The sequence below is a fragment of the Mesoplodon densirostris genome, chromosome 11 (assembly GCF_025265405.1).
Source record: "Mesoplodon densirostris isolate mMesDen1 chromosome 11, mMesDen1 primary haplotype, whole genome shotgun sequence".
Taxonomy (NCBI): Eukaryota; Metazoa; Chordata; class Mammalia; order Artiodactyla; family Ziphiidae; genus Mesoplodon; species Mesoplodon densirostris.
Window position 1 is genome coordinate 49,242,615 of NC_082671.1, and position 17,276 is coordinate 49,259,890.

A 17,276-nucleotide genomic window follows, 5' to 3' on the forward strand; every position below is an offset into this window, starting at 1 on the left:
TTAATTGATTATGTTGAGAAATGCTGGGTAATGATGGATATTTTAATGAAAGCTCACATTTATATAAATAAATAATTCTCCTTAAACGTGGTCCTTTCAGAAAATATTATGAACTTCCTTGAATAAATAGACTTAATTGTGATTTATAGGAAAGGAGGGAGTGATATTTTATGACTGGGGGGGAGGGTGCAGTCTAACAATAAAAGAAAGTATTCTGGGACTTAGAAAATTTTCCACGAGGAAAGGAGTTTTAAATTATAATGAATATCCAAATTTTAGACAGTTTCCATGGAGGTACTGAGGAAGAATATGCCAAATGTTAGATAAAGAAACCTAAAGTACCGCATCTGGTTTTGAGAGGTTCACCAACTGGTGGACAGAAACAAATAATAAATAGTTACACTCAATGAGATAAGTGTTATAATACAAAGTTTACAAAATGATTTGGGAACACAGGAGGGAGTAATTTAGACAACAGGATCTTAGAAGGGAAAATATTTAACTTGCTCTTACATATTGATTGATATTTTTAAAAAACAATTACATTATGATCCCCTGTATCCCTTTCTCTGAAGGACTGAAACAAATTGTTTAAATTTACAAGTTTACAACAAGCACTCAACATAGGACTAAGTTACAATAAGGACTCAACATAGGAAGTTCTCATAGAGAAATTGTTATACATCCACAATTTATATAAAATCTAAAACAAAATGATACAAAATGATATTACATAGTTTATGAACACATACACCTGCAGTAAAACTATATAAACACAGACTAGACATAAATACATCAAATTCATGCATGTTATGGCCCTCTGAAAAGGGAAAACAAGAAGGAAGGAGTCTGGGGAGAACACCAAAGGGGACTTCAACTTTATCTCTAATGCTTTCTTTTATTTAAAAATATCTGAAGCAAATATGACAAAATGTTAATATCTGTTCATTCTGGGTGGTAGGCACATGACTATTTGTTATATTACTTTCTGTACTTTTCACATTTTTTTAAATTGAAAAATAATCTACACAACCAACAAAACCATCTGTCCTTTTAATTGCTGTAGTGTCCTAAATCCTTTCACCTCCCCTACAATCAGAGGAGCTGCCCAAAGTACTCTTCTTTCAGTTAGAAAGCAGCCTCTAAGTGTTCCCTTCAAGTTCTCAGCCAACTACAGAACGTCAAAGCCTTCTTCAGTCAGGCTTCTTGAAAAAATGAGCCACTAGGCAGTGCAAAGAGTGTGATCTTCACCCAAATACTACCTTCCAAGTTACTACAAGTCTAGGAAAAGTTGAAGGGCAGCTGAGGAAGTTGTAACACAATTATTCCATTACCAGCTTAAACATTCTTAAGCAAAACCTCAGGAGGAGAGAAGAACCAGAAGTTACATTTGATACACTGGAGCTTGAATTCTAACACCTAGATTTTAAGCTCATTTAAAGCAGGGCTATACCTTCTATTTCTTTTAGCGTTCCTGTTGTCTTTTCTTTCCTTCCCTCCCTCCCCCCTTCACCCGCTACCATCACAGCATATAGAATGCTTAATTCTCTGCATATAGTAAGCACTCTTTAAATGTTTGAGTCAATGATAACGTCACAATGGGTCTATTACGACATCACCCAGACTGAAACACCACGGCTAGTATCAGGGTACACCACAACCTTTGGGAGCAGGAAAAGCCTCTTCTAGCTTTCTTGTGGACGGCTTTATTAGCATTTGCCTATATTCTGTGAAAAACGAAGAAATAGAAGAAAATCACTCGACTTCCAAAACGTTTATCCAGATGCCAACTGAGATAGACAGTGAATAGGAAGGAGAACAAGAAGCTTTGGATTTCACCATAATGTACAAAAATGTCCATGATAGATCAGAGGACCCTAAGCTTGAGATCCCATTTACTGTAAAGGATGTCATCACTAGGATTGAGCAAGCACAGCTCCATCGAGCCAGAGAGGTAGGTAGTAAATGAAAAGTTTATAGATTGCAACTTTCTTTTTAAACTTTCCATGACCAGCTACATTTTTTTTAAGGTTTCACTTTATTTTCATGACATTTGACTGTTTGAGGTCACACTGATTTCAAATGACGATTTCACCTGACTCTGTGGATAACAAGCTCCAATTCTACATTAATTCCTTTCACTTCCATATCAGAGATAATCAAGCTTTTTAAGAAATAAATCACGTGTTATTGAGTGATTGTGATAGAAAAATTAAAATCTATAGCTAATATTGGTATCTAACTTTAGTCAATAGTTTTAATTTGTTCTCTACTGAGCTTTTATCAAATACTTATTAACAAGAAGAAATGTGATTGAGTTCTAGTTCCTTTTCCTTCTTTCCCCTGAACACTTCATGGAAGAGGGGTTTATTGGCCAAGAGAAATCCAAAGACAATACATTTTCTCTTATGTATTCTTCTAGGAGTTTTATACTTTTAGATTTTACATTTAGGTCTATGATCCTTTTTGTCTTAATCTTTGTATATGATATCAGATATGGATTGATATTTTTTAAACAATTATTCTAGCTCTGTTGAAAAGACTACGTTTTCTCCATTAAATTGCATTTGCACCTTTACTGAAAAGCAGTTGATCATATATGTGTGAGTTAATGTAGTCTCTAGTCTGTTCTCTTGATTTATTTGTCTATCTTAATGCCAATACCACAGTGTCTTTTTTCTAAATTTATTTATTTTTGGCTGCGTTGGGTCTTTGCCGCTGCACGCGGCTTTCTCTAGTTGCGGCGAGCGGGGCGTACTCTTCATTGAGGTGCGCAGGCTTCTCATTGCGCTGGCTTCTCTTGTCGCAGAACATGGGCTCTAGGCGTGCAGACTTCAGTAGTTCTGGCTCGCAGGCTCTAGAGTGCAGGCTCAGTAGTTGTGGCACATGGGCTTAGTAGCTCAGCGGCATGTGGGATCTTCCTGGACCAGGGCTCGAACCCACGTCCCCTGCATTGGCAGACAGATTCTTTTTTTTTTTTTTTTTTTTTTTTAGTTTCTGCTTTATAACAAAGTGAATCAGTCATACATATACATCTGTTCCCACATCCCTTCCCTCATGCATCTCCCTCCTTCCCACCCTCCCCATCCCACCCCTCCAGGCGGTCACAAAGCACCGAGCTGATCTCCCTGTGCTCTGCGGCTGCTTCCCACTATCTATCTACCTTACGTTTGGTACTGTATATATGTCCATGCCTCTCTCTCGCTTTGTCACAGCTTACCCTTCCCCCTCCCCATATCCTCAAGTCCATTCTCAAGTAGGTCTGTGTCTTTATTTCCGTTTTACCCCTAGGTTCTTCATGACATTTTTTTTTAATTCCATATATATGTGTTAGCATACAGTATGTGTCTTTCTCTTTCTGACTTACTTCACTCTGTATGACAGACTCTAGGTCTATCCACCTCATTACAAATAGCTCAGTTTCGTTTCTTTTTATGGCTGAGTAATATTCCATTGTATATATGTGCCACATCTTCTTTATCCATTCATCCGATGATGGACACTTAGGTTGTTTCCAGCTCCGGGCTATTGTGAATAGAGCTGCAATGAACATTTTGGTACATGTCTCTTTTTGAATTATGGTTTTCTCAGGGTATATGCCTAGTAGTGGGATTGCTGGGTCATATGGTAGTTCTATTTGTAGTTTTTTAAGGAACCTCCATACTGTTCTCCATAGTGGCTGTACCAATTCACATTCCCACCAGCAGTGCAAGAGTGTTCCCTTTTCTCCACACCCTCTCCAGCATTTATTGTTTCTAGATTTCTTGATGATGGCCATTCTGACTGGTGTGAGATGATATCTCATTATAGTTTTGATTTGCATTTCTCTAATGATTAATGATGTTGAGCATTCTTTCATGTGTTTGTTGGCAGTCTGTATATCTTCTTTGGAGAAATGCCTATTTAAGTCTTCTGCCCATTTTTGGATTGGGTAGTTTGTTTTTTTGCTATTGAGCTGCATGAGCTGTTTATAAATTTTGGAGATTAATCCTTTGTCAGTTGCTTCATTTGCAAATATTTTCTCCCATTCTGAGGGTTGTCTTTTGGTCTTGTTTATGGTTTCCTTTGCTGTGCAAAAGCTTTGAAGTTTCATTAGGCCCCATTTGTTTATCTTTGTTTTTATTTCCATTTCTCTAGGAGGTGGGTCCAAAAGGATCTTGCTGTGATTTATGTCATAGAGTGTTCTGCCTATGTTTTCCTCTAAGAGTTTGATAGTTTCTGGCCTTACATTTAGGTCTTTAATCCATTTTGAGCTTATTTTTGTGTATGGTGTTAGGGAATGATCTAATCTCATACTTTTACATGTCCCTGTCCAGTTTTCCCAGCACCACTTATTGAAGAGGCTGTCCTTTCTCCACTGTACATTCCTGCCTCCTTTATCAAAGATAAGTTGACCATATGTGCGTGGGTTTATCTCTGGGCTTTCTATCCTGTTCCATTGATCTATCTTTCTGTTTTTGTGCCAGTACCACACTGTCTTGATTACTGTAGCTTTGTACTATAGTCTGAAGTCAGGGAGCCTGATTCCTCCAGCTCCGTTTTTCGTTCTCAAGATTGCTTTGGCTATTCGGGGTCTTTTGTTTTTCCAAACAAATTTTGAAATTTTTTGTTCTAGTTCTGTGAAAAATGCCAGTGGTAGTTTGATAGGGATTGCATTGAATCTGTAGATTGCTTTGGGTAGTAGAGTCATTTTCACAATATTGATTCTTCCAATCCAGGTGCATGGTATATCTCTCCATCTATTTGTATCATCTTAAATTTCTTTCATCAGTGTCTTATAATTTTCTGCATACAGGTCTTTTGTCTCCTTAGGTAGGTTTATTCCTAGATATTTTATTCTTTTTGTTGCAGTGGTAAATGGGAATGTTTTCTTGATTTCATTTTCAGATTTTTCATCATTAGTGTACAGGAATGCCGAAGATTTCTGTGCATTAATTTTGTATCCTGCTACTTTACCAAATTCATTGATTAGCTCTAGTAGTTTTCTGGTAGCATCTTTAGGATTCTCTATGTATAGTATCATGTCATCTGCAAACAGTGACAGCTTTACTTCTTCTTTTCCAATTTGGATTCCTTTTATTTCCTTTTCTTCTCTGATTGCTGTGGCTAAAACTTCCAAAACTATGTTGAATAAGAGTGGTGAGAGTGGGCAACCTTGTCTTGTTCCTGATCTTAGTGGAAATGGTTTCAGTTTTTCACCATTGAGGACGATGTTGGCTGTGGGTTTGTCATATATGGCCCTTATTATGTTGAGGAAAGTTCCCTCTATGCCTACTTTCTGCAGGGTTTTTATCATAAATGGGTGTTGAATTTTGTCGAAAGCTTTCTCTGCATCTATTGAGATGATCATATGGTTTTTCTCCTTCAACTTGTTAATATGGTGTATCACACTGATTGATTTGCGTATATTGAAGAATCCTTGCATTCCTGGAATAAACCCCACTTGATCATGCTGTATGATCCTTTTAATGTGCTGTTGGATTCTGTTTGCTAGTATTTTGTTGAGGATTTTTGCATCTATGTTCATCAGTGATATTGGCCTGTAGTTTTCTTTCTTTGTGACATCCTTGCCTGGTTTTGGTATCAAGGTGATGGTGGCCTCGTAGAATGAGTTTGGGAGTGTTCCTTCCTCTGAAATTGTTTGGAAGAGTTTGGGAAGGATGGGTGTTAGCTCTTCTCTAAATGTTTGATAGAATTCGCCTGTGAAGCCATCTGGTCCTGGGCTTTTGTTTGTTGGAAGATTTTTTATCACAGTTTCAATTTCAGTGCTTGTGATTGGTCTGTTCATATTTTCTATTTCTTCCTGATTCAGTCTTGGCAGGTTGTGCATTTCTAAGAATTTGTACATTTCTTCCAGGTTGTCCATTTTATTGGCATAGAGTTTCTTGTAGTAATCTCTCATGATCTTTTGTATTTCTGCAGTGTCAGTTGTTACTTCTCCTTTTTCATTTCTAATTCTATTGATTTGAGTCTTCTCCCTTTTTTTCTTGATGAGTCTGGCTAATGGTTTGTCAATTTAGTTTATCTTCTCAAAGAACCAGCTTTTAGTTTTATTGATCTTTGCTATCGTTTCCTTCATTTATTTTTCATTTATTTCTGATCTGATCTTTATGATTTCTTTCCTTCTGCTAACTTTGGGGTTTTTTTGTTCTTCTTTCTCTAATTGCTTTAGGTGCAGGGTCAGGTTGTTTACTCAAGATGTTTCCTGTTTCTTAAGGTGGGATTGTATTGCTATAAACTTCCCCCTTAGAACTGCTTTTGCTGTGTCCCATAGGTTTTGGGTCTTCGTGTCTCCATTGTCATTTGTTTCTAGGTATTTTTTTATTTCCTCTTTGATTTCTTCAGTGATCACTTCGTTATTGAGTAGTGTATTGTTTAGCCTCCATGTGTTTGTATTTTTTACAGCTCTTTTCCTGTAATTGATATCTATTCTCATAGCATTGTGGTCGGAAAAGATACTTGATACAATTTCAATTTTCTTAAATTTACCAAGGCTTGATTTGTGACCCAAGATATGATCTATCCTGGAGAATGTTCCATGAGCACTTGAGAAAAATGTGTATTCTGTTGTTTTTGGATGGAATGTCCTATAAATATCAATTAAGTCCATCTTGTGTAATGTATCATTGACAGCTTGTGTTTCCTTATTTATTTTCATTTTGGATGATCTGTCCATTGGTGAAAGTGGGGTGTTAAAGTCCCTTACTATGAGTGTGTTACTGACAATTTCCCCTTTTATGGCTGTTAGTATTTCCCTTATGTATTGAGGTGCTCCTATGTTGGGTGCATAAATATTTACAATTGTTATATCTTCTTCTTGGATCGATCCCTTTATCATTATGTAGTGTCCTTCTTTGTCTCTTCTAATAGTCTTTATTTTAAAGTCTATTTTGTCTGATATAAGAATTGCTACTCCAGCTTTCTTTTGATTTTCATTTGCATGGAATATCTTTTTCCATCCCCTTACTTTCAGTCTGTATGTGTCTCTAGGTCTGAAGTGGGTCTCTTGTAGACAGCATATATATGGGTCTTGTTTTTGTATCCATTCAGCCAATCTGTGTCTTTTGGTGGGAGCATTTAGTCCATTTACATTTAAGGTAATTATTGATATGTATGTTCCTATTCCCATTTCCTTAATTGCTTTGGGTTCGTTATTGTAGGTATATTCCTTCTGTTGTGTTTCTTGCCTAGAGAAGTTTCTTTAGCATTTGTTGTAAAGCTGGTTTGGTGGTGCTGAACTCTCTCAGCTTTTGCTTGTCTGTAAAGGTTTTAATTTCTCCATCAAATCTGAATGAGATCCTTGCTGGGTAGAGTAATCTTGGTTGCAGGTTTCTCTCCTTCATCACTTTAATTATGTCCTGCCACTCCCCTCTGGCTTGTAGAGTTTCTGCTGAGAGATCAGCTGTTAACCTGATGGAGATTCCCTTGTGTGTTATTTGTTGTTTTTCCCTTGCTGCTTTTAATATGATTTCTTTGTGTTTAATTTTTGACAGTTTGATTAATATGTGTCTTGGCGTATTTCTCCTTGGATTTATTCTGTATGGGACTCTCTGTGCCTCCTGGACTTGAGTAACTATTTCCTTTCCCATATTAGGGAAGTTTTCAACTACAATCTCTTCAAATATTTTCTCAGTCCCTTTCTTTTTCCCTTCTTCTTCTGGAACCCCTATAATTCGAATGTTGGTGTGTTTAATGTTGTCCCAGAGGTCTCTGAGACTGTCCTCTGTTCTTTTCATTCTTTTTTCTTTATTTTTCTCTGCATCAGTTATTTCCACTATTTTATCTTCCACCTCACTTATCCGTTCTTCTGCCTCAGTTATTCTGCTATTGTTCCCATCTAGAGTATTTTTCATTTCATTTATTGTGTTTTTAATCGATGCTTGATTCATCTTTAGTTCTTCTAGGTCCTTGTTAACTGTTTCTTGCATTTTGTCTATTTCCAAGATTATGGATCTTGGAAATAGAATCTTGGATCATCTTTACTATCATTATTCTGAATTCTTTTTCAGGTAGACTGCCTATTACCTCTTCATTTGTGAGGTCTGGTAGGTTTTTATCTTGCTCCTTCACCTGCTGTGTGTTTTTCTGTCTTCTCATTTTGCTTATCTTACTGTGTTTGGGGTCTCCTTTTTGCAGGCTGCAGATTCGTAGTTCCTGTTGTTTTTGGTGTCTGTCCCCAGTGGCTAAGGTTGTTTCAGTAGGTTGTGTAGGCTTCCTGGTGGGGGGGACTAGTGCCTGTGTTCTGGTGGTTGAGGCTCGATCTTGTCTTTCTGGTGGACAGGTCCACGTCTGGTGGTGTGTTTTGGGGTGCCTGTGGCCTTATTATGTTTTTAGGCAGCCTCTCTGCTAATGGGTGGGGTTGTGTTCCTGCCTTGCTAGTTGTTTGGCATAGGGTGACCAGCACTGTAGCTTGCTGGTCGTTGACTGAAGCTGGGTGCTGGTGTTGAGATGGAGATCTCTGGGAGATTTTCGCTGCTTGATATTATGTGGAGCTGGGAGGTCTCTTGTGGACCCGTGTCCTGAAGTTGGCTCTCCCACTTCAGAGGCACAGCACTGACTCCTGGCTGCAGCACCAAGAGCCTTTCATCTACCCGGCTCAGAATAAAAGGGAGAAAAAGTAGAAAGAAAGAATTAGTAGAAGAAAGAAAGAGAGAGAGAAAGAAAGGAAGAAGGAAAGAAAGGAAGGAAGGAAGAAAGAAAGAAAGAAAGGAGGGAGGGAGGGAGGAATGAAAGAAAAAGGAAGAGTGAATGGAAGAAGGGAGGGAGGGAGGAAGGAAAGAAAGAAAGAAAGAAAGAAAGAAAGAAAGAAAGAAAGAAAGAAAGACAGGAGGGAGGGAGGGAGGAAAGAAAAAGAAAGAGTGAAAGGAAGAAGGGAGGGAGGGAGGGAGGAAGGAAAAAAAGAGAGTGAAAGGAAGAAGGGAGGGAGGGAGGAAGGAAAGAAAGAGAAAGAAGGAAAGGAGGGGCGGAGGGAAGGAGGGAGGAAGGGAAGGTAGGAAAAAAAGAAAGAGCAGGTAAAGTAAAATAGAATAAAGTATGAAATATAGTAGCGTTATTAAAATTAAAAAGTAATTATTGGAAAAAAAACGGACAGATAGAACCCTGGTACATATGGTGGAAGCAAAGCTATACAGAGAAAATCTCACACAGAAGGATACACATACACATTCATAAAAAGAGAGCAGGGGGAAAAATAAAAAATCTTGCTCTCCAAGTCCACCTCCTCAATTTGGGATAATTCGTTGTAAAAAGAGGAAAAGGGCGAAAAGTCCGAGATCTTGCTCTCTAAGTCCACCTCCTTAATTTGGGATAATTCGTTGTAAAAAGAGGAAAAGGGGGGAAAGTCTTAAATCTTGTCCTCAAAGTCCACTTCCTCAATTTGGGATGATTCGCTGTCCATTCATGCACTCCACAGACGCAGGGCACATCAAGTGGACCGTGGAGCTTTAATCCGCTGCCTCCGAGGCTGCACAGAGAGATTTCCCTGTCTCTTCTCTGCTCTCACAGCTCCCGGGTCTCAGCCTTGGACCTGGCCCCGCCTCTGCGCGTAGGTCGCCGGAGGGCGTCCGTTCTTCGCTCAGACAGGACGGGTTTAAAGGAGCCGCTGATTCGGGGGCTCTGGCTCACTCAGGCAGAGGGGAGGGAGGGGCGCGCAGTGTGGGGCGGGCCTGCGGCGGCAGAGGCCGATGTGACGTTGCACCAGACCGAGGCGCTCCGTGCGCTTTCCCGGGAAAGCTGTCCCTGGGTCCCGGGACCCCGGCAGTGGCGGGGTGCACAGGCTCCCCGGAAGGCGGGGTGGACAGTGACCTGCGCTTGCACACAGGCCTTGTGGCGGCGGCAGCAGCAGCCCCAGCGTCCCACGCCCGTCTCCGGGGTCCGCGCCTTTAGCCGCGGCTCGCGCCCGGGCAAACAGATTCTTAACCACTGTGCCACCAGAGAAGTCCTGCAATACCACAGTGTCTTGATTACTGAGGTTTCATAATAATTCTTGAAATCATGTAGTTTTAATTCCTAAACTTTGTTCTTTTTCAATTGTGCCCAATTTCTCTCATCTTCCTTTTTTACCTGCTTTTCCTCTTCTTGGGCTTTTCTCTCAAGACTCAAACACTCATAATCTGAAACCTGTCTTTGAGACTTCCCTGATGGCGCAGTGGTTAAGAATCCACCTGCCAATGCAGGGGACATGGGTTTGAGCCTCGGTCCAGTAAGATCCCACATGCCACGGAGCTACTAAGCCCTTGCACCACAACTACCGAGCCTGTGCTCTGGAGCCCACGAGCCACAGCTACTGAGCTCACATGCCACAACTACTGAAGCCCGCACACCTAGAGCCCGTGCTCTACAACACAAGAAGCCACCACAGTGAGAAGCCCGGGCACCTCAATGAAAAGTAGCCCCCGCTCGCTGCACCTAGGGAAAGCCCACGTACAGCAAGAACCAAAGCAGCCAAAAATAAATAATAAATAAATTTATTTAAAAAAATAAAAACTGTCTTTATCCACACTGCTTTCTCCCTTTGCTTTTCCATAGGATATTTAAAATCAGTCTGTCAAATACTATTGGGGAAAAAAAAAGCCTACTGGTATTTTGACTGGGAATGTATTGAATTTGTAGATCAATTTGGGGAGAATTGAAATCTTAACAATATTGAGTCTCTGACCCTTGAATATAGCATATCTCTCCATTTATTTAGGTCTAATTTTTCTCAGAAGTGCTTTGCATATCTTTTGTCAGATTTATCCCCAAGTGGTTCATATTTTTTATACTATTGTAAATAGTATTGTTCCTTAATTTCTATTCTCGATTGTTCACAACTAACAAAGAAATACAATAAATTTTTGTATATCGATCTTGTATACTGAAACCTAATTTATTAGTTTTCATAGATATTCTTTTTACAGTCTTTGGATTTTCTACATAGACAATCCTGTCATATACTAATAGAGGCAGTTTTATTTCCTCCTTTCATATCTCTGTGCACTTAAACTTGGTTCTTGACTCATTGGTTAGGCTAGGACCTCCAATATCAAGTTGAATAAAAGTGATGAGACATCCTTGCTTTGTTCTTGATGTTAGGCTTTAGGGGAAAGCATTTGGTCTTCTACCATTAAGTATGATAGCAGCTGTATGTATTTTATGGCTCTTTATCAAGTTGAGGAAATTCCTTCTTTTCCTAGTTTGATGAGTTTTTTTTTTTTTTTTGCGTTACGCGGGCCTCTCACTGTTGTGGCCTCTCCCGTTGCGGAGCACAGGCTCCGGACGCGCAGGCTCAGCGGCCATGGCTCACGGGCCTAGCCGCTCCACGGCATGTGGGATCTTCCTGGACCGGGGCACGAACCCGTGTCCCCTGCATCGGCAGGCGGACTCTCAAGCACTGCGCCACCAGGGAAGCCCCTGGTGAGTTTTTAATCAGGAATAGGCATTGGGTTTTTTTTTTTTTTTTTTGCTGTACGCGGGCCTCTCACTGCTGTGGCCTCTCCCGTTGCGGAGCACAGGCTCCGGACGCGCAGGCTCCGCGGCCATGGCTCGCGGGCCCAGCCGCTCCGCGGCATGTGGGATCCTCCGGGATCGGGGCACGAACCCGTGTCCCCTGCATCGGCAGGCGGACTCTCAACCACTGCGCCACCAGGGAAGCCCAGGCATTGGGTTTTATCAAAAGTTTTTACCACATCTAAGGAGATAATCATGATTTTTCCCCCCTATCTGAATCTGGCAATATAGTGAATTACATTGACTTATGAATGTTAAACCAACCTTACACTTTTAGAGTAAATCTCATTTACTCATGATGTAGCATTCTTTTTACTATGTTGTATTCGATTAGCTAAATTTTTGTTAACAATTTTTGTATCTATAATTATAAAGTATGTTGGTGTGTAGTTATTTTTTCTTACAATGACTTTGGTTTTGACATCAGAATAATGGTAGCTTTATAGACTTAGGTAGAATATTCTTTTCAATTTTCTATAAGAGTTTGTTGAGTATTGGCATTTCCTTTTTTTTTTTTTTTTCTGTACGCGGGCCTCTCACTGCTGTGGCCTCTCCCGTTGCGGAGCACAGGCTCCAGGTGCGCAGGCTCAGCGGCCATGGCTCACGGGCCCAGCCATTCTGCGGCATGTGGGATCTTCCCGGGCCAGGGCATGAACCCGTGTCCCCTGCATTGGCAGGCAGACTCCCAACCATTGCACCACCAGGGAAGCCCCCGGCATTTCCTTTTATATGTTTGGTAGAAACCACCAATGTTGGACTTCCCTGGTGGCGCATTGGTTAAGAATCCACCTGCCAATGCAGGGGACACAGGTTCGATCCCTGGTCCAGGAAGATCCCACATGCTGCAGAGCAACTAAGCCTGTGCACCACAACTACTGAGCCTGTGCTCTAGAGCCAGCGAGCCACAACTACTGAGCCCATGTGCTACAACTACTGAAGCCCATGAGCCTAAAGCCCAAGCTCCGCAACAAGAGAAACCACTGCAATGATAAGAAGCCTGCACACCGCAATGAAGAGTAGCCCCCGCTTGATGCAACTAGAGAAAGCCCGCATGCAGCAACGAAGACCCAACGCAAACAAATAACTAAATAAATTAATTTAATTAAATTTAAAAAACAAAGAAACCACCAGTATTTGGGTAGGGTGGGGAAAAATAATCAGTGGAACCATCTAGACTTGGGATTTAATTCCTGGGAAAGTTTTAAGCTACAAATTCAATGAAAAAAAAATAAAATCATAGATGGGCTTCCCTGGTGGCGCAGTGGTTGAGAGTCTGCCTGCCGATGTAGGGGACACGGGTTCGTGCCCCGGTCCGGGAAGATCCCACATGCTGCGGAGCGGCTGGGCCTGTGAGCCATGGCCACTGAGCCTGCGCGTCCGGAGCCTGTGCTCCACAACGGGAGAGGCCACAACAGTGAGACGCCCGTGTACTGCAAAAAAAAAAAAAAAAAAATCGTAGAGTTATTCTGGTTATCTATTTCTTCTTAAGTGAGCTTTCACAGTTTGTCTTTCAAGGAATTTGTCCATTTCACCTGAGTTGTTGAGTTTATTGACCTAAAGTTATTCATAGTGTTATCTCTTTACTATCTGTAGAATCTGTAGTAATGTCACTCTTATTTCTGATATTAGTAATTTGTCCTTCTTTGTCTCTCCTTATCAGTCTGGCTAGAGGTTTATCAATTTTACTGATCTTCTCAAAGAATCGACTTTTGATATCACAGATTAACTGCTTTTCTGTTTTCTATTTTACTGATTTCTGCACTGATCTTCATCATTTCATTTACACTATTTGCTTTGGGTATAATTTGCTCTTCTTTTTTTCTAGTTTCTTAAAGTAGAAGCTGAGGTCATTGATTTGATAACTTTTTGTTGTTGTTGTAATAAGTGTTTTGTTCCATATATCCCCCCTCTGCAAATGAAAATGTTGTTTTCATTTTCATTCAGTTTTAAATGTTATAATTTCATTTTTTCTTTGACCCATGAGTTATTTAGAAGAGTGTTATTGAGTTTCCAAATACTTAGAAACTTTTTTCTCTTATTTATTTATTTATTTATTTATTTATTTATTTATTTTTGGCTGCACTGGGTGTTCGTTGCTGTGCACGGGATTTCTCTAGTTGTGGCGAGTGGGGGCTACTCTTTGTTGCAGTGTGTGGGCTTCTCATTGCGGTGCCTTCTCTTGTTGTGGAGCATGGGCTCTAGGTGCACGGGCTTCAGTAGTTGTGGCTCACGGGCTCTAGAGCACAGGCTCAGTAGTTGTGGCACATGGGCTTAGTTGCTCCATGGCATGTGGGATCCTCCTGGACCAGGGCTTGTACCCGTGTCCCCTGAACTGACAGGCAGATTTTTAACCACCGCACCAGCAGGGAAGTCCATCTCTTATTTATTTCTAGTTCAATTTCTTTGGGGTCAGAGAACTTATTTCATATGATCTGAATCCTAGTAAATTTCCTTTTTTAAAAATTTATTTATTTATTTTTGGCTGTGTTGGGTCTTCGTTGTTGCATGTGGGCTTTCTCTAGTTGCAGCAAGCAGGGGCTACTCTTGGTTGCGGTGTGCGGGCTTCTCATAGCGGTGGCTTCTCTTGTTGCAGAGCACAGGCTCTAGGAGCAAGGGCTTCAGTAGTTGTGGCACATGGGCTCAGTAGTTGTGGCTCGTGGGCTCTAGAGCGCAAGCTCAGTAGTTGTGGCACATGGACTTAGTTGTTCCGCGGCATGTGGGATCTTCCCGAACCGGGGCTTGAACCAGTGTCCACCTGCATTGGCAGGTGGATTCTTAACCACTGCGCCACCAGGGAAGTCCATCTCTTATTTATTTCTAATTCAGTTTCTTTGGAGTCAGAGAACTTGTTTGATATGATCTGAATACTAGTGAATTTCTTGAAATTTGTTTTATGGCTCAGAATATGGTCTATATTGATAAATGTTACGTATGCAATTGAATACAATTTGTGTCCTGTTGTTGAATACTCTGTAAAATAACGATTACATCAAGCTGGTTGATAGTATTTTTCAAGTCTCCTGTTGTTTTTTCTCAGCTTTATCTATCAATTATCGAAAGAGGGATGTAGAAATGTTTGACTGTAACTGTGCATTTTTCTAGTTCTTCTGACAGTCTATCAAATTTTCTTCATGTACTTTGAATCTCTGCTACTAGATGCCTAAATGTTTAGAATTGTTATGTTCTCTCAATGAATTGGCTACTTTACTGTTATGAAATGACCCTATTTATCTCTAGTAATATATTTTTCTCTGTAACTTACTTTGTTATTAATATAGTCACTCTAGGGGCTTCCCTGGTGGCGCAGTGGTTGAGAGTCCGCCTGCCGATGCAGGGGACACGGGTTCGTGCCCCGGTCCGGGAAGATCCCACATGCCGCTGAGCGGCTGGGCCCGCGAGCCATGGCCGCTGAGCCTGCGCGTCCAGAGCCTGTGCTCCGCAACGGGAGAGGCCACAACAGTGAGAGGCCCGTGTACCGAAAAAAAAAAAATATATATATATATATAGTCGCTCTAGCTTTCCTTTGATGAGTGTTACCATCCTTTTCCTTTTCTTTTTTTTTCTTTTTTGGCTGTGCCACATGGCATGTGGGATCTTAGTTCACTGACCAAGGATCAATCCCATGCCCCCTGCAGTGGAAGTGTGCAGTCTTAACCACTGGACCTTCAGAGAAGTCCTTCTTTTCCTTTTTCTATTCTTTTGGTTTAAACATATTTGGGTTATTATATTTAAAATGGTTTCTTACAGGAAGCATATAATTGGGTTTCTTTTTTTATCCAACCTGACAATTTCTGCCTTTTAATTGGATGTTTAGACCATTTATGTTTAATGTAATTATCAATATGGTTAGGTTTAAATTTACCATCTTGCTGTTTGTTTTCTGTTTGTCCCTTTTTTTGGTTTTTGTTTCCTTTTATTCTTTTTCTGACTTCTTTAGAGTGGATCTATATTATGATTCCACTTTATTTCCTTTACTGGTTTACTAGCTATACTTTTTGCTTTGGGGTTCATAGTGTACATATTTAGCTTACCACCATTTACCTTAACATGGTATTACACTACTTTTGAACACTGTATAAACCTTACAGCAATATTCTACCTTTTTCTCTCTCCTGGCCTATGTGAAATTTGTATCATACTTCTTTTTTAAAAATTTTTATTGGAGTATAATTGCTTTACAATGTTGTGTTAGTTTCTACTGTACAGCAAAGTGAATCAGCCATATATATATATATATATATATATATATATATATATCCCCTGTTTTTTGGACTTCCTTCCCATTTAGGTCACCACAGAGCACTGAGTAGAGTTCCCTGTGCTATACAGTAGGTTCTCATTAGTTATCTACTTTATGCATAGTATCAATAGTGTATATATGTCAATCCCAATCTCCCAATTTATCCCCTCCCCCTCTTCCCCCCTTGATATCCATAAGTTTGTTCTCCACGTCTGTGTTGTATCATACTTCTACATGTATTATAAACTCAATATTTATTACATTCCAATTATTTTTGTTTGAAACAGGCAATTACCTATTTTTCAATTTTTTATTGTGGTAAAATACACATAACATAAAATTTGTGATTTTAAGTATTTTTAATTGTACAATTCATTGGCATTAAGTACATTTATAATGTTATATAACCATACCACTATCTATTTTCAGAACTTTTTCATCACCCCAAACAGAAACACTGACCCATTAAACAGTAACTACCCATTCCCCTTTTCCCCCAGACCCTGGCAACAACCATTCATCTTTCTGTCTCTATGAATTTGCCTACTCTAGATACCTTATCTAAGTGAAATCATAAAGTATTTGTCCGTTTTGTGCCTGGTTTATTTCATTTAGCATGTCCTCAGTGTTCATCACTATTGTATTATCTGTTAGAATTTCCTTTCTTTTTAAGGCTATTATTCCATTGTATGTATATATCACGTTTTGTTTATCCACTCATTCATCATTGGACATGCGAGTTGCTTCCACCTCTCTGCCATTGTGAATAATGCTGCTATGAACATAGGAATACAAATATCTGTTTAAGTCCCTGCTGTCAATTATTTGTATATCCAGGAGTAGAATTGCTGGATCATATGGTAATTTTATTTTTCATTTCTTAAGGAACTGCCATACTGTTTTCTGTATGGCTGCACCATTTTACATCCTTATCAGCAGTGCACAAGGGTTCCAATTTCCTCACAATCTCACCAACACTTGTTATTTTCTAGGTTTTGGCTTTTTTTCTCATAATAGCTATCCTAATGGGTCTGAAGTATCTCACTGTGATTTTGATTTGCATTTCCCAAATGATTAGTGATGTTGAGCATTTTTTCATGTGCTTGCTTGTCATGTGTATATATTCTTTGGAGAAATGTCTATTCAAGTCTTTTGCCCATTTTGGAACTAGGTTTGTTCTTGTTGAGTTGTAGGAATTCTTTATATATTCTGGATGTTAATTACTTATCAGACATGTGATTTGCAAATATTTTCTCCCATTCTGTGTATTGCCTTTTTACTCTGTTGATAGTTGTGCGGGTCAATTTTATGTGTCAACTTGACTGGGCCACAGGGAGCCCAGACATTTAGTCAGATATTCTGGGTATGTCTGTGAAGATGTTTCTGGATGAGATTGACACTTGAATCAGTAGACTGAGTAAAGCAGAATGCCCTCCCTAATGTGGGTGGGTCTTATCCAATTAAAGACCTGAATAGAACAAAAAAAGGCTAAGTAGCAGGGAACTCCACCTGTCTGACTGCCTTGGGCTGGGACTTTAGTCTTTTCAGT

The 17,276-nt window shown here is 40.0% G+C and overlaps 1 protein-coding gene across 1 annotated transcript in view; it reads left to right on the forward strand.

Moving 5' to 3' along the window:
- FAM186A (family with sequence similarity 186 member A) overlaps window positions 1-17,276 on the forward strand; it is a 100,508-nt gene that overhangs the window by 2,005 nt on the left and 81,227 nt on the right. The window contains 1 exon segment of the mRNA XM_060114187.1: window positions 1,867-1,954. Coding sequence (XP_059970170.1) covers window positions 1,867-1,954 — 88 coding nt within the window.